The sequence below is a fragment of the Bombus impatiens genome, unplaced genomic scaffold (assembly GCF_000188095.3).
Source record: "Bombus impatiens unplaced genomic scaffold, BIMP_2.2 scf_0013, whole genome shotgun sequence".
NCBI lineage: Eukaryota > Metazoa > Arthropoda > Insecta > Hymenoptera > Apidae > Bombus > Bombus impatiens.
The window spans coordinates 117,032-142,713 of NT_176432.1; the positions used below are offsets into that span (position 1 = coordinate 117,032).

General features: G+C 30.9%; 3 protein-coding genes across 14 annotated transcripts in view; 2 read left to right on the forward strand and 1 right to left on the reverse strand.

Moving 5' to 3' along the window:
* The window catches only part of LOC100746241 (PDZ and LIM domain protein Zasp-like), a 24,905-nt gene extending 9,283 nt beyond the window's left edge, over positions 1–15,622 (forward strand). For 3 of the 11 annotated variants that reach the window (XM_012394306.3, XM_033324930.1, XM_012394275.3), the window contains 5 exons: positions 1,448–1,548; positions 6,695–6,774; positions 9,411–9,695; positions 10,676–10,786; positions 14,529–15,622. In XM_012394306.3, the coding sequence (XP_012249729.1) occupies positions 1,448–1,548; positions 6,695–6,774; positions 9,411–9,695; positions 10,676–10,786; positions 14,529–14,807 (856 nt within the window). In that variant the 3' untranslated portion in view covers positions 14,808–15,622. Of the gene's footprint in view, positions 1–49; positions 352–896; positions 944–1,447; positions 1,549–6,694; positions 6,775–9,410; positions 9,696–10,675; positions 10,787–14,528 lie in introns of those variants that run through there. The other 8 variants (XM_012394344.3, XM_012394338.3, XM_012394332.3 and 5 more) reach the window with 6 other exon arrangements.
* Positions 15,623–15,978: 356 nt separating this feature from the next.
* Positions 15,979–23,051, reverse strand: LOC100747708 (probable E3 ubiquitin-protein ligase HERC4). 2 transcript variants are annotated; one of them, XM_012394206.3, is made up of 19 exons: positions 22,734–23,051; positions 22,134–22,214; positions 21,348–21,540; positions 21,140–21,250; positions 20,943–21,065; positions 20,581–20,856; positions 20,362–20,513; positions 20,182–20,298; positions 19,835–20,101; positions 19,603–19,730; positions 19,242–19,410; positions 18,861–19,160; positions 18,590–18,775; positions 18,404–18,487; positions 18,087–18,275; positions 17,310–17,620; positions 17,076–17,225; positions 16,659–16,998; positions 15,979–16,564 (listed from the first exon to the last, which is right to left on the reverse strand). In XM_012394206.3, exons 2-19 carry the CDS (start codon positions 22,134–22,136, stop codon positions 16,412–16,414), a joined length of 3,252 nt encoding a protein of 1,083 aa, XP_012249629.1. In that variant the 5' UTR covers positions 22,137–22,214; positions 22,734–23,051; the 3' UTR covers positions 15,979–16,411. The 2 variants fall into 2 exon arrangements, with proteins under 2 accessions (XP_012249629.1, XP_033180775.1); XM_033324884.1 differs by having other exon boundaries at positions 18,581–18,775.
* A 1,561-nt stretch (positions 23,052–24,612) lies between these two features.
* LOC100746043 (moesin/ezrin/radixin homolog 1) overlaps positions 24,613–25,682 on the forward strand; it is a 36,557-nt gene continuing 35,487 nt past the window's right edge. Inside the window, exons 1-2 of the mRNA XM_012394217.3 lie at positions 24,613–25,139; positions 25,563–25,626. Of these exons, the coding sequence (XP_012249640.2) occupies positions 25,054–25,139; positions 25,563–25,626 (150 nt within the window). The 5' untranslated portion in view covers positions 24,613–25,053. The remainder of the gene's footprint in view (positions 25,140–25,562; positions 25,627–25,682) is intronic.

Consider the following 25,682-nt stretch of genomic DNA (forward strand, 5'->3'; position numbering starts at 1 on the left):
GAGTCGACCGTTATTTTCAGAAGACCGAATCACACCGAGTTAGAAATAAACCCCTCTCGAATCCTATAGCCGTTGCGCAAAGTTCGCGAACGCTGTCGTACTTGACTTAGTTTCGCGTTTGGTGGCCTCGGTGTGCATGGTACACCACCGGTTTTCTCGTGCGACTTACGACTTGTCTTCTGTATCGTCAACCCTTTCCTTGTGATCAACATGCTCGCCCAAAGCAGGTGATTCTAGCTGCGTCTATTCTTTGTCATATAATTGTGTCGAAACAAATAGGAAGGATAAGTTTGGTTCGGTTTGAAGGAATTGGTCGAATTAACTGTGAGAAAGAATTATAAATATCGTAAGGTTAATCTCGATTCTTTTCTTCAATTGTATCGTGTGCTTGTTTCTTTTAATCTTTAATACGTAAATGTGAGCCTTTTCGCTACATAACTATCACTACACTTCGTGTGTTTTACTTTAATTTAGTTTTACTTTACTTTACTTTAATTTAGAACGTTTGGAGGCGTTTGGAACGTTTGGAATTTTTCCGAATTTGCTTAAAGGCTTTACTCATTAAAAAATGCGCCGAACGTAAAAGTCCTAATTTACTATACTTTAAGGGTACTGCGTTCTAAGTACGTTCACTTAGGAAGAGTTAAGTATTTTTAGGAAGAAGATTAGAATATAAAGAAAAGATTCAAGGCTTGCCAAAAGCGCAAATAAGGGAAGGTATGGCAATAATGTATGTTCAGTGTCGAGGATATTATATTTTATCGTACAGCCGTTAGTCAAAGTTTCAGGTGAAAATTTAAACTTAACTTAACTCTGACCCATCTCTCTTGTCAATTCGACACACTTTTCTGGTAAAAGATTATACTATTCTGTCATTTATAGAACAATCTTTCGGTACCTTTGACCTGCGGATGAAATCTGATACCTCTGAAGGAGAAATAGTGTAAGTGCGTGTGAACGACAAAAAGCAAAATTAATTATTTATCTTCTCGTTTCATTCACATTCTGTCAATCTGATACACGAGGAACACATTAAGTCGCGAAAATGGGGGACAAATGAAGATTAAAAAATAAAATAAAGGTTATCAATAGAGATTGTGTTAGATTCTTTACGCTTTTGTCTGTATGATGAAATTTATATACGTATTCTTATTAATTTAATAACAATATCCTTCTTAGATAACGTTATATAGGACAGTTCAAAATAAATATACTTTTACTAAATATTGAATCCACAAATTGCGATAGTAAATAATAAAGATGAATTTACTAATTTGAGCATACAATGTTCCACTTATTCAGATATAAAGAGCTATATTTTATGACAGTTCCATTTGTACTTCGCTTGTTAAAGTTATTTTTACTATGTAATATAAATAGAAAGTTTACCTGATATTTATTGGTGGATAATTTGAATAATAAATATGAACTTTAATGAATTTTTCAGGATCGATTTCAATCAACTCGCCAAACCAGCGAATTTACAAAACAGTGCGGTCCTACGAATGCTTGAAGAGGAAGAAGCAAGGCAACGAGGTGGTCAACCCAGTAAGTAAATAAAGATTATCCTAGTTCCTTCTGAGAAGTCGTTTCTTGCTACTAAATCAGCGTCTTTTCAATGTAACGTTATCTCTAGAATATGACAGATAATATGTACGTGTATGTATATTGTACATAGTCTGGTAAATGACCTCACGTGATCATGTAAAATGTAAATGATCTCGTATAGAACGTCCTCTATTACTTCTAACTCTAGAAAAACGTCTATTATTTGCCATTTTTAGTACATTGAACTTTCTCGAGACGAAGTTAGAGTAAGTTATAAAGTAACTTATACAGGGTGTCTCCGAAATCATGGTACAAGCAGTCGGGTGATGATTCCACTTTCAAAAATAAGTCGGGAAAGAAGGATAATATTTTTTCGTTTAAGGCTTCGTTTTTGAGAAAAATAACTTTGAAGATACGTCAGGCGTCCGTGTACCAATTGTAAGTTTCGAGGTCTTTCCGTTCCTGTTGATATCTATGAACATGAATAATGTCACAATTTGCTTCTTATCATTACTGTTATTTTATTTTCACAGTGTCTGTACTGGAAATGATTTTATAAATAAGGATGAGGATATTACTCTTTAAAAATCGTTTTATTAACGTAACGAGTGTTCAAAATGTCAACCGCTCCATGCATAGCGATAACTCGAAACTTATAATTACCACACGGGGCAGCTGACGGATCTCCAAACTAATTTCTCTCGAGAACGAAGGCTCATTATATTCGCCTCCATTCTTCTTTTTCGACTTATTTTTGCATGCAGAATCACCATCCCACTGCTTGTACTATGATTTCAGAGACATTCTGTATATTAAATTTATTTTACAAACGATTTCAAATTGTTAAAAATATTGCTTATAGTTATCGCTTATAGTTACAATCATAAGCGTACGGTATATTAGAAACTCAGTTCCCCAAGTGTTTTTCAATAGAATGCAAATAGTCATTAATCACTTTGTAAATTCGTCGATTAGTTTCTCAGAATTTGCACATCACTGTAACGAACGATTTTATGTTCAACATAAAATAGAAGTGTTATTCTCCTCGTTTCAAGTATCTGGCTAAATGTCAAACTGCACATGCAAATAGATATTTCTTCTTTCGTTGACGAACTTGAATATTTTGTCAACTGATACCATAATAATTAACAATCATACAATTGTATGTGCTTTCTCAATGTATCAATCTATACGTTTACATACATACATACATGTAATGTAATTTAATATAATTCATTTCTAAGAAACGACTTCTGACCAATGTACATAGAAAAAATAACATATGCATTGTATAAAGGGAATTAATCGAAAGATTTCAGCCACCGAAGCACCAAGTCGCGCATTAACCCAAATGAAGAAGACTAACAAGAAGCGAATCTTATGCTGCAACTGCTAATCATGAACCAGGGAGACTAACATCACTTTCAGCCAGTTTAACGTATCTACGGAGAGGTGAACACTAACAATGTCACTTGCACGACAAAACTTTGATCGGTCCTTTCTTAATCCTTAACTGCTATTAACAGATTCTCAAGTATTCTAGAAACCTAGAAACATCTTATTATGAATATTGTCATAAATATATTTTCAAGTAATACATGACATTACGTGGCGGACTGGAAATCACAATGATGTACTTATGTAATTCAAAATTCTGACAATTTGAATTTAATCATACGTATTTCAATTCTTAAAAGTGTTATCCTTTCAGTTTCATAGTCGATTACGTTATAATTTTACTTTCTGCTATGACATATTTTCATGTTTTGGAAATATGAGTGTTGAATAATGAGTTTGTGAGTTTCTTATAATATAATAAATTAGAATATTATTTTATACAAAAAAAATTGTGAATTGGCTTATACTACCATTTTTCTCAAATAATCAAATATCTTAGTAATCCCAAATTATATAATACATACACAGATGTATATATTGTAGTTTAAAGTGTAGTTTTATAATTTTAATTCCTTATTGATATATGTTACAATTTCACTAAAGAGTTAATACATTTCCATTTTATCATAGCAGTTAAGTGTTAAGTTCTGCTTGTTATCCTTGCTTGGTGATCTTTGGCCTCTTTGCTTTTGTTGTTCGTCATTGATTAAAAACAGTCTGTTTCATGAGCAGTGATAGTAAGTATGATTACAAATATTGGTCTTCCTTTCCTCTGATGGCTTTGTCACCTGATTTTTTCACAAGCCGCAAATAATCATCTTGTTGCTTGAAATTTGCTGATTTGGTAGCTTTTTGGTAATTAGATAATCGTGTCATTACTACTTACTTATTTATTATTGTCATCTTGTTGCTTGAAATTCGCTGATTTGGTAGCTTTTTGGTAATTAGATAATCGTGTCATTATTACCTACAATTCAGTTATTTTCTACAGTTTCTATTGCTTGTAATTATAATTGTTCATTCTTCCTTTGTAGGATTATAGAAACATGCATTATATTATACTTGTTTTGTGAAAATCAACCATCGAAAACAATTTATGTAGGAAATTATTACATCTAGACATTATTGCAAAAATGTATTGATAAAGCTATAATTATTTTTACCTATAATAAAAGTCAGAATTCCTTTGCTACTGATAATCTTGGCTGCCATTTAAATCGTTGTATAAAATGTTAAAATCCTCAAAGCTAACTTGGGCTATCCTCAAAGCTATCTCTATCTATGTCTATCTTGTCTCTAATTAAAATAAGTTAATGAAAAAGCAAGAGTCATTTGTTGAACAGTGATCCTTCTGGAATTCGTAACATCTTCTCATTCGTGTTAATATCAATCCCCCACTTACTGGCCAGTTACCAAGAATCCTCTAAAATCGGTGACTAAAACGATCTACAATAATGAAAGGTACAGGTGACTTGGAGGTAGCGTCAGTTGTTGGCGAGTATCCGTTTTGGCAAAGTCGTATCCTTCTTCTTCTTCTACTACTTCTTCCCTGTAGCTGAGTGAACTTTTTTGTAGAAAGACGTGTGAAACAACGGTACGTTTTACGGAGAATATTTCAAATTGCCGGCTGCCAGTGAAAGTTTGACGTGTGTATACCCGACGTGTGTGTATGATTTGTAATACTGTTTCGTATGTGACATGCAATTTTCATGATTTTATTGTGCCAGGAATTTACCGTGTTGTAAACTGTGACTTGTGGAGTGTCTATTGAATACGAGGAAATTACGTTTTATAATATAACATTTTATAATATATTACATGCATATAAGTAATTATACTCCAGATTATTTTTTTTTTTTTTTTTTTTTAGGAAAAGAATTGGCGTTTGTTATTAACAAAAGCGTGTTTTGTGAAACTGTATTAAAACCGTGTATACGACGGTATTCGCTTCATAAAATTACGTGGAAAGTCGAAGATTCTGCGAACTAATGGAATATAGGCAATGTTGCTTCAAGTGTGATTAAGTAAACAGATATCTTATATATTTGAAATGCGATAGCGAACACCTGTCAAGACCAGTAACGAGACAAATTTTTGACTAACATAAGTTTAGGAGTATATAATTGATTTTCTTTCATAAAATCTCAGTGAAGATTGTGTCACTATCGGAATAATACATCCAAACATTTAATTAATAGGAATTATTTCGCGAGAAATATTTAACGATTTTATAAGCAATCTACCAATACAGTAATACTGACAAAAGAATTTCAAAATAGAAACTTGAATGTGTTTTTTTCGTGCCGAGCACCTGTTGAAGTCTTAAATTATTTAGATTTATATCGGAGTAAATTAGTAAGAAATTCGTTTCTATTTCTACAAAATTATTTTTGTATCCATGGTCTCGCGTTGATATCCAATATTCAAAGCTCCAAAACCAAAGAATCTAAAAATACAGCAAGGCTGGGCCGAAATTGTGAAAATTCTTCAGCAATAATCGCGTAAATATAAACTTGGCCAGTACCACGTTGCGGTATAGCAACGTGAATAATAATCCGTTTTATTGACGTAATAACGACTCTTTTCCACGCTTCTTTTTTATTAAACACGGGGAATGAAATTTGATCCAACGTTCCCAGCCAAATGCGTCGATACACTTGTTAAGTATGAGATACGATGACAAGTAATGACGATGATTTGTACAAAACTTGGGCAAACTTATACAAGCTTGTACATTTTATTTGCTTCAAATATCTAAATTTCTGGGGAATAATGAAATTTTAGTATAATAGGATAGTAAAATGAAATTTTAAATATCTACATTTCTGAAGAATATTGAGAAGTAGAATGAAATTTTTGAAGATGTTAACATGTATTTTATAAATACATGAACATTTGCATACGTCATGGCTTAAAATTAGTTAACACACAACATGATGCATCAGTGCACATGCCTTCTCGGTCAAGTCACCTTGTATAAATTACAAATAAGCTTTTGTCAACTTCCCAATAGCTTTTCCTAGATGTAAATATGATGCATTTATATGTCGGTTACAATTACACAATGCCTTCTATAATACATATTTCAATTTCGAATCAGGCATTTCGTCATTACTATCCGAACTCAAATAAAGAATTAATTTAAACTTATTTACACAAATCTAATTATTATACAAATATAATACATACTGATCTTAATGATTATATAGCGTAAATTTCGGTATTTATATACATATATATTCATTTATGAACTATATATATAAAGTATATATATATTTGGTAAATGAGCATAACAAATTCCAATCTTGAGAAATAGTTAACATATTATAGTGAATATATATAGTGAATATGAACAACAATAAACAATATAATAATTTTAATAAACGTTCTTTTAAGTTCTAAATCGAAAATTGATTTTCCTGTAGCGTTTAGTATTTGTCCATTTGCTGAATAGAAATTTGACAGTGAATTTTCATAAACTTTTCATTTGCTCCTTTTCTTTTTAGGACATTCGATTGGTATACTAAGATACTTTTCACGTTAAATACAAATAAGTTACACGAATTGTAAACTAAATGTAAATACACTGTTTTCTTGTTACAAGTATTCCACAGTGTACAACTGTGTAATTAATATAAACAAATCGCCACATGTACATGTATTTTTTATAAATTAATGTAAATAGGTAAAGATAACAGATACATTTTTCAACTCGTATCATAATAAAAGTTATTTAAATTATTTGCAGGACTTAAGCGCGTAGCTTGGCCTCCACCTCCAGAAGATCAGGATCTGGATTTCGTGGAGCAAGGACCCGTACAAGCGAAGGTAAATTTCACTATTTGTAAGAACCTTGTCGAAACTATACGTATGCTTAATAATGACACTGAATAGAGCAACTAGCGTTAGATACCAGCGACTAGTGTGTTTCTATAGAATAAATTAGTGATACTACCGAACCATAGTTCTAGAACTTTGTACGTACTCTACGATCTACAACTTTAGAACACGATTCTGTAACTGCAATGACTTAGATATTTATCGTAACGGAAAACGATAGACTCCTGCACCTTTGCCCGAAATACATGTGATTTTTGTCTCATTTTTTACCCGCATCGTCGTTGCTTGCCCGTGCATCTGTTATGCGTGCATCAAAGGTTCCACATTTTATGTTTCTTCTCTCTTTTTCTTAACGAATGTGAACTGTTTCTTCCATGCTTGCTGTTACACAGTAAACCTCCGCCCAGATTAGTCAAGTTACCTAAACTCAAACAGCTTGTAGTGGCTAGGAAAACTATTGCCACACATCTATTGCATCTATATGTATATGCATTAATTAATTAAAAAAATAAATAAATAATTGTAATATTTAATTCTAGTAATTTCGTGTCATCTAGTTAATGGCACTTTAGTACGACTATAAAAATTTCGTACTGTGAGAATGAAATATAGGATTTGAGAAAAAAGTACATTTTGTAGCCACTGTAAATTTGAATAAATCGAAATCTCTTCATCAGCGTGAAACTTTCGTTCACTTAATGTAAAGTGCACTTACTATGGTTAAAGAAACATTATTCAAAACACCTCATTTCAAGTAATTTGAAACATTTTACTCGTGTGAATCACTTCTGTTATTTTATTTTCGCTTGGAACATATACAGTACTTTCATGTTTCAAATGGTTCAAAAGTTAATTGCTAAGTAACATCTACTTCTTTTCAACTTTACACTCGATCACACTTTAGTTAATGATAATGATTTAGAATGGTCCAACTATGTACTTATGCACGATAGTATACAATATCTCTCTGCTATGTTTATAATCATAATTGATAATTGACATTATAACTACATACCTTCTTTTTATTTTCCACCAAGTATTTGAAATTACTTTTGAAAATAGATTGCTTCAACTCAAATGCCTTGAATTCAAGTAACTTGACTAATTTGGACGAGGCTTAAAGGTGAGATTTCCTATAAATGTTAAACGTTTGCGTATGAATTTTGGACACAGCAAACCAATCACAATACACTTAGATGGCACAAGGAAGATTTTCCTGTAACGTAAAAACATATGATTCGTTATCCAATCGTTTTGTAAAATATAACTTTCAAATCTACAGTTTAAATACGCCAAAGTTCGTTGTTTCAAAAAGCTATAACACTTTTATCTTTATTGCAGACATTAAACAGCCATATGATAAAAATAAGCAATAAAAGACACGATAATCAACTTTTTTTAATGGATTATAATATTTCAATTACAGAACAAAAGGCCGATACGAGATCAATTTTAGTGCCATTTTTAGAACCAATGCAAAAACGGCAAAATAAATAAAAGCGATACAAATACTGATACAGGAAACAGAAATTTCGTTTCCTTGTCTCATGACAGATCTTTAGCCAGTTGGTTAGAATATATTCCAAGTTTGTTACTGCGTGCTGTCGCAAGAGTCAATAGACTGAAGAGAACGAAGCCATACGAGATACTGGAATGAAAAATAAGGAAATGGAGTGGAAACATTATTGAGTGTTATCCGTACGCATACGATATCCACATTATCAAATTTGCTGGTTGACTCGGCAAAGCCAGTTGCAAACGTAATATAGATATTTAAAAAAGAATCTTACGACTGTTATTCAAGTTAAAAAAAGGCTATATATTGTTTTAACACTTGGCTGTGAAATGCATTATGGAAATGGAAATACGTTAAATCTCCGATGAAAATTTTACAATTTTATTGTTTTATCTTATAATTGTATCTTATAATTACAAGGTTCGATTTCATTGAGGATTACCAACATATTTGATCTTCTGTATTACTTGAGTTACTATAACGATACTTGTAATGTTTTAGATACTTTAGAATCCTACAGTAGCAGCATTAATATGTAATTCGAAATATCGAATTACAAAAATGAAATCAAATTAAAAAAATTCTTATATCGAAATCCATATCGTCGCTGTCCTCAAAGCTTTTTCTCTAAATCGATGATATACATTATTTTATAAATTAGCAAATAATTAATTTTATAAATCAATAAGTTAAAATTTATAATCCAAGTTATACTTTACTTTGGAAAGAATTGGATAAAGAGTTATATTCAGTGTTTTATAAAGTGGGAAATTTTGTGAAAGAAGTTTATATAGGAAATCTCAGTGTAGTCAGTTTATTTGCGACTTCGTGCACGTGTCCCGACGACTGTAATACACGTTACGTCTGCAGATCATATCCATAGTATTAATACAAAATGTAAATGCATTTGACGACGCGGTTGACTACACCATCATGGATATCGAGGCGGATATCCCGAGACTATTTCTCCAAAGAAACATGCCTCAGTAACGCGCTCGAAACAATTCGAAAGGATGATTAGAGCCGGGCGAGCAAATTCACCGTTCGATGCCTAGATTGGCGATACCTACAAAAGCCTCTGTTTTCCCTTTTATTTTCCCTCCGAAAGACTCGTGGAATCGGTGATCTCGCCTCGTACCAGAGCAGTCCCTCGTCAGGTTCATCACCCCAGCCGCCTTCGACGATCGCTCGTTCGTCGACTCGAAGCGCCGTTCCATCGTCTCCGTCGCCCGTTAGTCCTGGTGGAACACTGCGACAACCGTCACACTTTCAACTTCAGTCAGCGCCAAAGGGTTGGCGACCGGTAACACCACCGGCTACTTCTCCCATCTCGCAACAACCGATACAGCCGAATTGGTACAATCAGCAACAGCAACAAGATCATCGTGCTCAGGTAAGTGGTCAAAGCATAGGTGTCGGCTTCCGTTACATTGCGCAAGCAGTGCGTTGGAATTATTTGAAGAGCGAAGAATTCTATTTTATCGTAGGAATTATCGAAGAAATTATTGTTGGAAAGCGAAAGGGCAAGTCGAAAGTGACGAGTTCAGCTAGTAATTAGTTTCGATTTCAGAAATAAGGACTATTGGATTTAGTAAGAGCAAGTGATAAAAATCTGAAAATATTCTATTTCTTCTCGTATAATGTTGTAACTGTATAGACCTGTAATATACATTTTCGATTGATACGATCTATGTTCCACTTGTTTTATAGTATCTAGATATAATATTTAAGCTACATCCGATTACACATTTTGTAGCATTTTTACTACTATTTTTTGCGAGCATATTTTGCCTGATTTCGCCTGCTTTAAAATGGGCAATTGTTTATTTTCCATTGATGCGTTATCATAATATTCAACGTTTTCAACAATAAATATAGGTAATAATACAGATAGAAAGATTGTAAATTGTGGAAATAATGGTATTTGTGAAAAATGCTTTTGCCTCCATAAATGATTAGATATTATTTTAAATTCAAAATTAAAACTAGTTGAGCAATCACAGAAATGAGAGATGGCATACTTTTTAAAGAAAATTAGAGAAAGAAGAATAAAATTCAAAATATTCTTAATTTCTCTCGTCAACTTAATTACGTATAAATTTATAAAATTTTGTTTAAAGTCGACACCTATGTACAGGTGAAAAGTTCAACAGGTGGATCGCTTCGCAGAAGACGTGTACGATAACAAGGAACTTACTGTAATTTCCGAGTGTTTTATGTGTACCTTCCTCCACTGTTCTGGAAACAAGCGTGTAGTCAACGGCTGTTATAATACGAGATGTATCTCCTTTGGATACTCGATACGTTCGAAAAATCTATTGCATCGCGATTATAGAATTTATAAGATTAATCTGATCGTGTTGTTAATTACAGCAGCATCCTCAAGATTATAGTTCACCACGATTGGCACAAACTCACGCTCCTGCCGTTTTTGAAGCACCACCGTCCACAATCACACTTCGCCCGGAGCCTCCAATCTCACAGGTAATACTTTTAATTAAGATATTTCCAATTAACTCCTTGTACATTCGTATATATGTACATTTTGTACGTTTAAACTGCCATTATAAACAGAAAATTGTATTAGTCGAGACTCCTCGGCGATCAGTTGTCGTGTACAGGAATGGATTATATGTAACACATACGATATTTTGCTGAACTTAGAAAGAGACAGCGCGAGTGAAAGAGAAAGAGGTGCGAAAGTCGACTTGATGAAAAGGAACACATCGGTTAGACAATGTTGATGCAACAACGGAATTTTTTCATTTTCAATCTGTATTGAATAAAATTTTTACCGATGTGATCGAGAGGTTTTTCTGATTAAAACATGACCAAACACGAAATGATTTGGAGCATATTTGTCTATTTAGTTACATTAACTTATTTTCTTCCGTCCATTAAATATACTTGTAAATGTGACTAAAACTATACCATGTTTGATCTCATTTTAATCAGAAAAATCTCACAAATACATTAGTAACAATTTCATTTTGAAAAAATCAAATCATAAAAGTGTCAGTAAAAAAGTGTCTCATGGATAATTTGTATTTTTTCATGGACGATTGAATTCAGATCAGATTACACTACTCAGCCTTCGAGCTTTACAGTGTACCAACGGTAACCTCAAATTCCCTTAAGGAGATCTTCTCCCAGTAGTAGAAAATATTATAATAATATCGATAATAACGGATATGTACAGTAGTGGATGAAAGTTTAAGACGTCTATCTTTTTATGAATTATGGCGCTATACTATAAATAATGAATAACCAATAGTTCGCAACTGTCCGCTATTAAATTCTATTCTAATATAACACCATTTCCAAGTGTATTGTTCATACTTATACTGTCCAGTGCTTATGTGCCTGAGCAGAAGCAATTCCCAGTTTCCGATTTTTACGACTGAGTATTGGATTCGTCCGAAACTTCTCCGAGGCCGAAATCATGAAGATAACCCCGAACGGTTCTTATAAAAATATTCAGATCACTTGTAGAGTAGACTTCTTTTTAAAAATCAGTAGCAGTTCGAAAATAATCCTTTTCGGATAAGCGGTGGATGCAGTGGTTCATCTTTGCTGTAGTTTTTTGGTTCATCGTAATAGCATCCATTTTTTGCTAATTTTATAACTACTATGCCTGCTTATGACCTGTCTCAGATGTTCCAATAATATTTGCTGTATTTCTACAAATATCTTTTTCTTCTTGCGTAGTAATGTAACCATTTTTCTATCTCCTGAGCGTAGATTGCTTTACCCACGGTTTTCATTTAAATTTAGAAATTGTTATTTTAAATTTAGTATCTCAAGTTAAATAGACTTATTATCGTTCGATTAATTCGAAGTACCGCTGTGTTTGAATTAATTAATTAAAGTTCACAGTAAATACAGCATGGAATCGTTTCATATGCATCCTCTCAAGTACATATTGTTCATGTTTTCAAAGTCTCGTCGTCGTTCGTAGCTAGAGTGTGAGTGCATATGTAATAGCAAGGACAACTTCGAACTGTTGGTTATGTAGCATCTATAATATAGTGCGATAATCTATCAGAAAAGTAGTCATCTTAAAATTTGTCTGCCATGTATTTTGTTACCATGTATGGTATATTTATACGTATGGGTATTTAAAACTTAGATATATTTATTTATGTGAAATAGAGATTTTTTATTTCGAATAACGAAAGCAAATAAAATAAAATAAAGAAAGAAACGAAAGAAAGAGAAAGAAAGAACAAAATAAAATTGGGTATTTCATCCACGCACATTCCTTATATTAGGTACATTCTAGTTATAACGCTATAATTTGCGGAAATAGTATGAAATAATACAGAACGCCTGGCATGAGTTCAATCCTGAAATATGTACTACTCTCACGATTTTCGAGGAATCGTTTATAAAGTTTACAATCTTCGGTTCCTCCGAATAATTCACTTGCGAAAAAATAGTTCTAATAAATCTGACAAATGTTTCAAATATTTCGAATCTTGTATGTACAAGAGGCATGAATTATGTGCGCAAATTTTTCTATCTCTTTCAATCGCAATTTTGAAAAATTATTTAGATCGTAAATACGTTATTTAATTGTACGTAAAATTCTCGAGATATAGTTTATTTCTGCACGCTGCGCTGATGTAATCCTGTAAATTATCTTGGGAAAATTATCAAAATTGCTTTTTGATAAAAAGATTTACATTTGTTTTAAAGACATTAATCTGTAAAGGCTTTAACTCTTCCAATCTTTAGATTATAGGGGAAATCTTTTTTATTAATTTGTCCAGAGATTCACCTTATCTTAAATAAACAACTTATACGGTTCCAAAAACAAGCTACATTAACTTCGAAAAATGAAACGGAATGATCCTTGGCCAGTTTGAATCGCTTTCATGGACATATATGTCTGTAATAATAGTGAGCAATTTGGTCAATATCTCTGATCTTTTTAAGCTTTGATATGCTAAGAAGGGCTATCTAAATAAGCAAAATATCACAAAAAGAAAAAGTGTTACAAACAGTTGTACGTATGTACTTCTAATTTTACTTTCGAACTAAATCTAACCCTAATCCAAAAAATTTCTCAACAAGCAAAACTGGGTTGTATTAACAGTAGTATTAATCCAGTACTTCACTGTTTCACCTTACTGACATCCAATGAATTTATTCTTTGAAGTGATTAAGTAGTGAAATGATGGTTGGCCGTCGCAGGGCGACTGCCACTAATCCAATCCAACTTGAAAGCTAAGGCCGAGCGGGAGAAAACTTTTCATTGACAAGTTTACCGATTTAGTCCTGGTAGGCGAATCGCAAAATAACGAAATTATCTGGGGTTAGGTTTAGATTCACTTCTAAAGTAAAATTAAAAGTATTGTGATATTTCACTCATTTAAATATCCTTTTCTGCTATATTAAATGAGTAAGATGTGATTAACTTCCCAGTATAATTTCTTAATGCCATAAACCTACCAGGTTTACCTTTACATGCACTTACTTTAAAAATAGGTACACCGATAATGTTATTAGACATGTTAGACAATGTTAGAGACATTAATCCTCCAAAATTATGCGATGATACCCATCTACAAGTCAATATTTTAAGAGATTATGTCATTGAGGCAACTATTTACTTTGGATTGCACTTTTATTATTGATTGGTGTGGTGCAGGCGAAAAAGTCGTTATTCCTAGAATACCTATAATCCCCTCAGATTTATCGTTACAATTTAAACGTCCCCAAGTTTCTATCAGAGTTTGCTTTGCAATGAGAGACTTAACTCCAATCGCAGAGTTAAACTCTGAAAGTAGCTGACGTTGATCTGCGGAATCCGTACTCGCATAGTCAATTATACATAACATATTCACACGTGAATTCCAACTACAGTCTTTACCTACTAGCGCCTAATAGTGAAACTGAAAACATTGTTTATGAGAAGGCCCTCATCTAAAAGAAGACTCACATTCTTTGGTAGAGATATGTCCACAAGAGGTAGCGCAAACAGTTCTCACGCATGAACATTTTAAATGTGTTTATTTACTATACTTTAGATACATTAAAAGTTAAAAGCATCATTATCGACTATATTAAATGCTGGTCTCAGCTTGAAAAACATATCATGCAAATCATGTAATCCACGTATGTAGCCTCGTATGTAGCCTCGTATATAACCTAGATTAGAAATTATAGCATTAGTGACCTAAGCTGTATCCTGATATTTATAAATAACGAAATATTATTTCAGGCACCAGCGCCAGTTTACCAAGCACAACCTGCCGCGACAAAAGCTCCAGTAAGCGGAAACATGAGAGGAGACTTGAAGTGGCCGCCAGCATCGGTGAGAGCTCAAACGGAAGCCGAAAACAGAGCTAGGATGGAATTAGCGAAAGGTCCTGCTGTTAGACCTCGCAGAGTGCACAAGGACTATAGCGGATTTTTCGCTCAACACGCTTTGAACAGTACCTATCCTGGTTATCGAGCCCCGCCAGGCACTCAATACTTCACCCCTTCTTATCATAATTAGCAAATTTATTCAAGAGATGTTTACTTTTCTCGTAATATCATCCTGAGCTCGATTTTTCACGACATTTGTAAAAACCGCAATTTCGAGATCAAATATTTGAAAACCTGAAATACTACAAATTTTTAAATTACAAACGGAAAGAACATTAACGTATATATTTCGGTTCAAATTTCTTTATATATATATACATATATATATAATATATATATAGGACTTAGGACTGTACACGCATGACAAAATGCGTGTTCCGCTCTTCCAGTTCTTAGTCCAAATTAGTACTTTCACGAGATACACAAGTTACTTTTTCCAGGTTCTTGAAACGCTTCCTGTTCGCATTTTGAATTTTAACATAAATATTTTTGTATACATTGAGACTGATGCAACACTTGCTTTTTCTCGCCTCTACTCTCATTTGCGCGTAAATATTAAAACAATAGTTTAGCTTTAAAAACATATCCTTTTTACATAATAAATATAAATAAATATCGACATATAAGTGAAAGTTAATTTTTTTGACGGAACAACGTATATCTCGTGAAAGAATCACAATTAATTCAAATATGTGTTCCGATGGAATATTGCTACCATAATGAAAAATGTCGATTAATGCAAATTTTTCAACGACTAACGAATATCTATGTTCGAATAAACATCGAATAAAATACGACAAATTTTTATGAATAAATCATTAATATCGAATATCGAATATCAAAAAAGTTAAAAAAAATTGACCATGTGTCTATTGACTAATTAACAAAACTTTTTAATAATGTAATATATTGATGTGTATAAATAAAAGATATTTACAGATTTAACTATTAAACTTTTGTCTTTTTAAAAACATTTATTTCACGATACAATTTAAATATAACGCAATAGTTTTCTTTATGAATAATCATACAAAATATGTTTATTTATTAACATTATGTATAAATTGTCTCATATGATTTATAGAATAATGTCCAATTCTAGAATGAATCATATTTCTATTTATTACCTTCTTATTAAAAAAGAAGCAAATAAATTACTTAAATAAATGTCAATGATCATTGAGTTATCCAAGTACAGATTTATTTTTTGTCAACTAATTAACGTATTAAAATAACTTAATCGTATAATATGTAGTAGTTCTTCAAAAATTAATACACTAACAATTATTATCTTTGATTTATTTATTAATAATTTTCCCTGAGTTTTCTTACTTTTGGGATCCAAACGTAATGTAGTAATTTAAAAAGTACAAGTTTTGTTCTTTTAAATAAGTCATTAATGAAATTATAAGATTAAAGTTTAAAATTGTAAATAATGATTCATCAGAATAACGTGCATAATACAATTTTTGTATTTCCCCTCTGAATTACTGTATGTTGTACTGATAATTTGAATTTTATATGTACAATTCTTTCAATATTCGACTAGACAACATAGATAAATAAATTGTAGAAAAATAGAACAACAATGATGTAAATATCTTATTCGATACTCAAATATATAGCCTCTAAAAAATACAGAATGATGTAGCTTTTACTTTTTAATGTAATTGAATACTTAGATTTATAGCCGATAGAATATTATGCACGTATCGCATTATTAAAGTAGTAAATTTATACTAAAGAAAAGCCATGGGTTTGCTGAATTGCTTGTAATAGTTTATATCGTAACCTTTCTCGGGTTTGATATCGTGGTAAATCAAGTAAATTAAAACATGTATGAGCAACGGGTAGTAAACGTTCATCACTCATTGGTTGTATTGTAATCTAAAATAAAAAGATATTAAAATATTGTAAAATAGAAAAATATAGATTGCACTAAAGGCTATAATACTATCAGAATAAATTTTAACCGACTTACCCTAATCGCTCTCATGCCTTGTATAGGTATTCTATCACTTCCTGTTAAAAATAACAAAAACTTTTTCTTTTCTTCTAATGTAAGTTCGCGAAACACTTGCCAAAATAGCGCAATCGTAGGATCATCTTTTGTATATCCTTCTTTATAACTTGCATTCCTTTCTAATTCCTCCCAATCGTAATCTTCATTTCCTACTACAACGGCCATAAGTTCATAACTGTGAAATAATTCCAATACACGACCGCCACAAACTTTATGAAAACCTTGATTAAAAGCATAAAAATGATTTTCCACAGATTTGTTTAATGTATAATCTACATATAAATCAACAAATTGCTTCCTGTAAAAATAATTCTGTTAAAATACAAAGTTTAAAATAAAAATGCCAAAAAGGGATTTTAAAAGATATGTGCATACTTATTTTTCAATGTAACAGGAACTTTACTACCATTTGGTGTAAGTTCATATATCTTTTTTTCTCCAAACACTTCCCTGACCACTTCGAAGTGTAAACCAAAGACTTCTTCAAAATCTGCTTCTTCGTAATCAAGTATATTTTGCATACTCCTAAACGATTATTGAACATTGTATACTATTTTGCATTGTATAGTAATATATCTGTTCAAAAAATATATATAATGCGCAATTTACTTGGCAAAAACTGGTGACATATCTTTGATATCATTTAAGGCAACTGGTTCACGTAACAATTTCTTATATAGAGCTAATGGAAATGGTAAATCAATAATTATAAAATTATAAATAACTAGTCCACAAAGGATTCCAATTAAAAAATACATCTTTTCATCCTCAAATGAATCTTCATTGAACCAAATAACTCTAGTTTCTTCATATTGTTTGAACATGCCATATTTGGGATCTAGAATTTCTCTCAGTAATAACATAAAAAACTCCTTTTTAACTCCACCTGCATCTTCTGCTTCCTCGCCGTGAAATTTTACCTTTATAAAATAATGCATTTCAATTATCTATCTATATATATATATATATAAATTTGTATTATACATATAATACAAAAGTGACTGATCTACTCATCAACACCCAGCCCAAACAACTGTACCTAGAAACGTGAAATTTAGACAGTATACTGCTTTTATGACGAAGTATATGAAAGTATATTTGGAAATATCGACATTGAAGGGGTAAAAATGAGAAAAAACTTTTTTTACGTGATAACCGTATTTCTATGTCCACTAAAGTTCGAAAAATGAAATTCCGCATATAAATTTCTCATTAAAAATAAAGAGACAGTGTTTGAGCGATTTTCGAAATGCAACTCTTAAATATATTAGGAGTGTTTAAACAAAAAGGTAATAAACATAAATTCAAATGCTGTGCGGTCGAACCTGTGGGTGGACAGCTAATCTCTTATAAATAAAATATTTAAAGTATAATTATAATACTCACTCGAAGAGGCTTTTTTAAGTCACTGGAGTTATAGTGTCCCAATTCTCGTAAAGTATCAGCAACTATATTTTCCCGTGAAACGTTTAATATTACAAACTGATTATGATGTCGTGAGTCTACAGAAAATGGATCAAGAAATATTTGATTCATTACAGCTCGGGTTGCTGCCTCATTCATTGCTGATTGCATCTATACACATAACATATGTATACATACATATATGTACAAACATAACATAATATAATATAATAAGACAAACATAGTATAGAAAATATATAAACGTACTTATATGGATATAATACAAGTTCATGCTTTACCTGAATAGCTTGATCCGTTTCAAGCAATATAATTTTAGCATTTGCGTCAAGAAGGAATGGATAATTACAAAACACCTTCTGATACTGAAAAAAATTTAATTAAAAATGTAAATGTTTAATTACTATATTTTTAATAGCTTTTAAAAAGTTTAATAAATCAAACAGTCATTATATTACATAACGTGCTGAAAAAGATTCTTTCTCTGAAATCCACTTTATGTAATCGGCCCTTATGTCTATAAGCTCTACTAATTCTGGCAAATGAAATGTAGAATAAGGTACTTTATTGCCTTCAGAATCTTCATTGTTCAATTTATTTAGCAAGTATAAAGAATCTAATATAACTTGCAACGTCACATCCCATAATATACCCTATATAAAAATATTCAAAATATATAAAATTTTAAGCATATTATATATTTCTTTAAATGATAAAATAAGTATTCGTGAGTATTACCTTATTTGGTTTAGATTGTTTTACATAATGCAGAACAACTGACTTATGAACTCTAACTAATCTCTCAAAATAATGAGGCGGTGCTTCAAGCCACCAATTTCTAACAATTTCAAGGACTTCTGGATGTAATGCTAAAATAGCTTTGCAGAATGGCTTATGTAATAAATTACAATTAAGTGGATTTACGAAACCATGATACAGGGGTAATATTAAATAGATTCTTAAACATTCCGGAGAAATTATTTTAGGTGGCAAGTTAACAAAGGAAGAAATCAAGCTGTCTGATATGCAAGTAAATATCTAAAGAAAGAATAATACATTTATTGTAATTTTATGTATGATAATATCTAAGGTTCGTAAAATTTATTTTTTTTTATATACCAATTCTTGAATTGTGCTGTTATCCAATTCTCTAATAATTCCGAATAATTTAGTTGCTTGATCAAGATCCACTCCATGATGCTTACTTGAACATCCATAACGAGCATCGTTTTTAAATAAGAATGATCCATTTACACAGGATAGACTTTTAAATACCGTTTCTAGATATCTATAAGTATATTAATTCACAAAATTGTATGAATGTCATTATTGATTGTTTATAAAAGAAGCAAGATGTGATGAATTGTCAATTGGAAAAAGAATGAATTTTAACTTTTTTAGATTTCTTTTAGATAACCAGTAAAAATTCGTTATATTATATACTTCTATAACAGCCTTAGGTACTAACTTTTCTACTCACGTCATAAGTTCATGATCAACAGATGAATATGGTGGAACTCGTTGACATGCCATTAATTGTTCTTCAGTTATCGTAAGAATTTGAGAGGAGCTTTCCAATGTTCTACAATCATCTGGTTTTATATTATCCTGAAAACAATTAAACACATGATATTTATATTTATATAATAACATAAATACTATTATTAAGTTGTATGAGTACATAATAAGAATAATAATTAAAGAATATATACATTTTGTGTAACTACTGTAGCAAAACAATGATCTCCACCAGTGAAAATATGTTTAACGACATAGCCAACTGTACAAGAACTGAATTGCTTATCAAGGTCCATCATCGAAGAGCCATTTGGTGCAACCCATGGACCATGTACTACTTGTGGAGTTGGTATGCTTCGAGTAGAATTGTTACCTAATTGGCCTGCACCACCCAAGCCCCAAGCATAAACTCTACCTTGTGATGGTACCAATGCCAAGGTATGTCTTTTGCCGCATGAGATCTCAAAATAAAATATTTAATATAGCATAAACACACGTTAATAAACAAATGATGTACCAATCTATATTTTGTGTAATATACCTGTGTAACTGTGCTACCCATAAGTTCCATAACTTGACGAGGTAAAATTTCATTATTATTACTCCCATGTCCTAATTGACCATACATTCCCGCACCACATGTAAATACTCCACCATCCTAATATAAGTTTTACATAACATTATTGATAAAGCTATTTAATGTACAAATAAAAATACTTACAACTGTTAAAAATACAGAAAATTCTTCTCCGCAAGCTGCATAACATATTTTTGCATTTCGTAATGTTTGCAATTGATGTGGTAAATTTCTATTTTGTGTATCATTTAGCCCTAACTGCCCAAATGTATTTTTTCCCCATCCAAATATAGCTCCTACAGAAAAATTTAGTTATTTCTCTAGTTATGAAAATAATTTATTTTGTAACTCTTATTATAATACCTGATTTTGATATAGCTATGCTATGATATCCTCCACAGGCAATAAAAGCAATAGGAACACCAGCTAAAGTATTGATAAGTTTAGGTTTTACTTCAGATCTAATATCAACACCTAAACCAAGTTGCCCTTCACTATTAGAACCCCAGCTGTATAATTCTCCATTATTTGTTAATGCAAGAGCATGTTTCATACCACAAGCTACTTGTACTATAATACTTGTACCTAGAGTCTTTACCATACGTGGTGAACATTCCATAAAATTTTTGGAATTTAAACCTATAATAAAGATAAAATGTAAGTTCTTAAAAGAATAGTAATTGGAAACTTTGAAATATAATGTTTATAATAATAAATATCATTACCTAGTTGACCTTCTGAATTAGATCCCCAACTAAACAATTGACCCCATTCGTTTACTGCTATGGTATGATATGCTCCACAAGCTACTTTTTTAAATACAAATGCATCTAATCCAAGTATTAATTCTAAATATAAAATTAGATATGTAATCTCATATAAATCTAATTTACTAATTTGTGTTATCTATTAACATACTTACGTAATCTTTTCCTTCCTCGTTCATGACCAAGTTGTCCATAGTCATTATTTCCACATGAATATATTTTACCATCATGAGTAATAACCACTGTATAATTTTCACCACAAGCAACTACAGAAAGAAATTTTTTAAAGGTATAAACAATTAAATGAAAATCTATATACACAAATACATGTATGCATGAACATGTGATTATAGTTGAACTTACTTTGCTGAATTTCTGAAGCTTTTTTAAAATCAACTTGACATGGAACTAAAATAATTTCATCCTCTATACCACCTAAACCTAATTCTCCGTGTCTAGTATTACCCCAACAAAACATATCTCCTTTTTTAAGTAAAGATTTTTGCCCTTTTATAACAGGCTCACAGGCCATGCGTCGTTTTTTATTCCAATTTGCCTGCACAAATAATAACATAAAATATAATCATAATATATAACATATATAACATAATATAATAATCTTGTATTTATTCAATGTCTGTATATATTTCTTTATAATATGAATAATTAGACACTTAATTATTTACACATGTTCTTTTTAAAATTCAAGATACATGCCAACCAAATATAACATTATAGTAGAGTCATTCAATTGTTATTGTGCTTTTATTGAACTAATTTCTTAATACTACGGTTGTTAAGAACTCCATGATAATACATTAGAAATTATATATATGAAATACAAGCAAGAAGTAAATTGAAACTAAATAAATCTACAATTATGATTTAGTCAAATGATACCTAATATAAAAAAAGTGAAATTATTTACAATATATGCTATGATTTGGTTTATTTTGTTTAGTTATATATTATTAGCTTAAGGGTTAGTCATGAAAGGAATGGCTAAAACTTAACTTGATAGATTTCAAATAAATAATATACATGCTTATATATATGTACATACTTTTATAGTATTATATATTAAAATAGTAAAAATAATAATTAATATTTATAATAATTTTTTAATGAAAACATGTATCAATAACTAACCATATTTTTCTATTTCTCTCATACTGAAAGCATCAGAAGTGTGGATGGGACATGCTATTTATGAAAAACTTGTGGTATGGCCTAAAAATAACATTCTTTATAATTCTCTTATATTTAAGACTTTGAAATACAATTTATTAATAATAAAATTGTTTTGATATAGAAAGAGTCATACACTGACTAGTTATATTGTTATTTAAATTTCTAATTTAGAATACAGAGCATGAAAAAATTGAATAATATGTAAAATTAAATTCAAGCAAATATTTCAACCTACTATCGCTAAAGAAATTAAAAATAATTTAATTTACGTTAAGGATGACTGTGCAGATATTATTACACTGAACACAATGTCATGTAACAAATTTTTATTATACCTGTTTGTCCTGTCATAAGTAAAATTTTATCAAGTTAGGTTAAGAGAAACGGAAGAAATTTAGTAGTTTAGTATGTGATAATATTTAACGAGTCAAGAAGTAACAAATTAAAAATGAAGGAATGTACAAGAAACTGAAACGCAGCAAATTTCACTTATATGTCGATAAGAATTTATTTTTATAGTAAAATACATATTCGTATCGTAATTTTACCGTTACTTACATTTCTCCTAAATAGAGTGTATTTGCGTACTTAAATATAGGTATTAGAAAAAAGACAAAATCTTCTGTATGTACATATATTACAGTCGCGATTACAATTTACTTATAGTGTAAAAAACCTTTCCTTGCTATGAACTTTGACTACTATAAGATCACAATCTTGATAATATCAAGATTAAACATACAGATCCAAAACAAAACTTGAGATCTGCAAAATAATAACGAAACTTATATAAAAATATTTGCCTGATATACAATTCTGATATACAACAAGTTCTGATAATTGTTATACAATTTTTCAGCACACTATGTATTTTATAACATTTACATACGTACATATAACGTTATAATCTAATTTTACAGATTACACATAGCACTTCTCTGATAGTATTCTAAATTATAGTGAATTCTAATAAAAACAAAAATGCTGGAAAGTAAAGCTGAAAGTTACAATATATTCAATTATAAGTAATTGAATAAAAGATAGAAATAAAAATAAATACCATATATGAAACAATAATGAAGAAGTTTAGAAGAAAATAAGTCAAAAAAAATTGAACATATTTGTTGGCTCTATCTTTAAACGTACTTTACAATTCTATGGTAGACTCATCTATCTTATATACGTAGTTCATGATTTATCCCTTCTCCCGAAGAAAATTGTGCGAGCGGGTGGGCAGGCGGCAGCCATATTATCAGTGAGGTGTCAGTATTGTCCGAACGTGACGGGATTTTTGGGTGTGGATCATACAATTTCCTGTCGTTTTCTCTAACGGATATAGTGCAAGTGCAAGTGCCACCGGCCTACTGTGAATGTGTGGCACATGTGTCATAGAATTTATATCTTATAATTACAATAATGTAAGTTGTACATATTGAATTGGAACTCGGTATTAAGCAGTTACACATTTTATATGTATAAATCTTAGAACAAATATTTTTTTAACTATCTTCGAAATATTACTCGTTTCAATATTGTTAGACGTTTTTATCAAATTTCCTATTTCCTAGTTCCTAGTATTTTTTCCTTGAGAACTACCTTGCTATTACTAACCTAGATACAGGTTATTTCTTTAAGTTATAATGTCATCTCATAATACCATAATATCCTTAAGAAATTTCTAATGAGAATACATTCTTTTTTTCTATTGACATTTTGATTTTATGTGTTCTATTCATACAATAGATTTATAAATATATTTGCTTCATAATTTTAGTCATTGAAGGTGACATGCTACATTCCAATATCTTTTTCGTACAAAGGACCATGCAGTAAACACATCCATGAAAAAAAGATTCTGTAAATGTAGATAGATAATTAATTGTTATATATGTAGAATAAAATGTTGAGATAATTTAATGTTACAGCTATCTAGATACGAATGATACTATAAATGTAATGTGAAATGCCCGGTCTCTCGTGAACTGTTTAGCAATCGTCTTTTCCTTTAAAGCAAAACGAGACGACAGAGACAGGATGACAGGATTACAAGCTTACATTTCTGTTAATCCTACGCATTTCTAGTCAATCTCAGCAATTAGCTTACAATATTTCACGCTATATACTATATACTATATACCTACTGTGTATGCATAATGAAGGTCTTTCGTCTTTTTCCATAATTATCTTTTTCTTTTATTGAATATTTCGGTAATTAAAATATCCGAAATAGTTTAACGTGTACATTATAATAACATATATATATATATTATTCGATTTTACGTAAATTATAGCAAAACGTGTACTATTATATAATAAAGGTATATAATCGATATGTAAATTACCGTTGAAATAGCATGTATGTATTTGGCGTCAATGAATGACCTTGGAAGAGATTTCGAAACATGAATCCTTTTTCATCATAACATTCCTTCGATTATGTGGAAATTTCTAACGTGTAACACCTTCTGTATGTATTTACGTTATTTGAAATATTTGTTTTTATCTTCTAGTACATTTCAGGTTTAAAACATGTATATATTTGAGCGTTTTTGCGTGAAATCGTACCATAAATTGAAATAAAAATTTGAAATTTACGCCGTGAAAAACACGCTTTAGCCATTCACGTAAACATAGAGATTTTGCGACGAGTATTTTGGACTTCGGACGCAGTATGTAGTCGGAAATGGAGACTTTATTAATAGATACTTTCTATCTCCATGCTACGTGAAAAGTTGGACGGATACGTCCCGCTGAGCTTTTTTACCGCCATTGACAAAAAGTTAGAAGATACCAACAGTTCAATGGACGTAGTGGTCCTAGATAAAAGGGGAATGCTAGACACAGTGCGCAGGCACTCCTTACTCCTTATTGCGGACGGATGTCGGTCACGCGGATTTACATTATAACCTGTCTCTTCTTCCAATATGGAGACTTGTATGCAGTTCTCGACTATGAACACGCTATGTACATGTACTTCTGTTTTTTTAACAATGATCTTGCAGTAATTTCAAGTTGATCCGTCACTACACAATAATATTAATTAGCAATGATGTTGCTTCTTTCTATTATCATTAATTATTGTTAGTTAGTATTATAACATTATTAAATATTTCTTAAATACCTTTCCGCATTTTTTATAGGATTGTGGAATATATTACAACGTATTATTGAAAAAGTACTAACTCATTGAAAGTAATATTTAAAAAATGTTAATAATATTCGCGAATTCTTGTTAAACATAACATTTCTGGATAGTTTGTAATATTTGGAGGAAGTTTTATTTCCATTTTTTCATTTTATGTGTATTATAGTATTTAATGTATACAGATATTACAGAATTTATTAATAATATAATGTTTTATTAATTATAATTCATTTTTGTTACAGATTGATATTTTCATTGTTTGACACGGGAAGACGACCAAAGGAAGCTACCAAAATGCCGAAAACGGTAGGTATATTTTATAAAAAAAGTATATTCTTTAAAATTAGCTTCACTTTAAATTT

Excerpts from the sequence above, each read along its gene's own strand:
- LOC100747708 (XM_033324884.1), bottom strand. Across the intron at positions 17,226-17,309 it reads ATGTCACCAGTTTTTGCCAA|GAGTATGCAAAATATACTTG; the intron begins GTAAATTGCGCA and ends ATAATCGTTTAG. Across the intron at positions 16,565-16,658 it reads AAGGCATGAGAGCGATTAGG|ATTACAATACAACCAATGAG; the intron begins GTAAGTCGGTTA and ends TTTTTATTTTAG.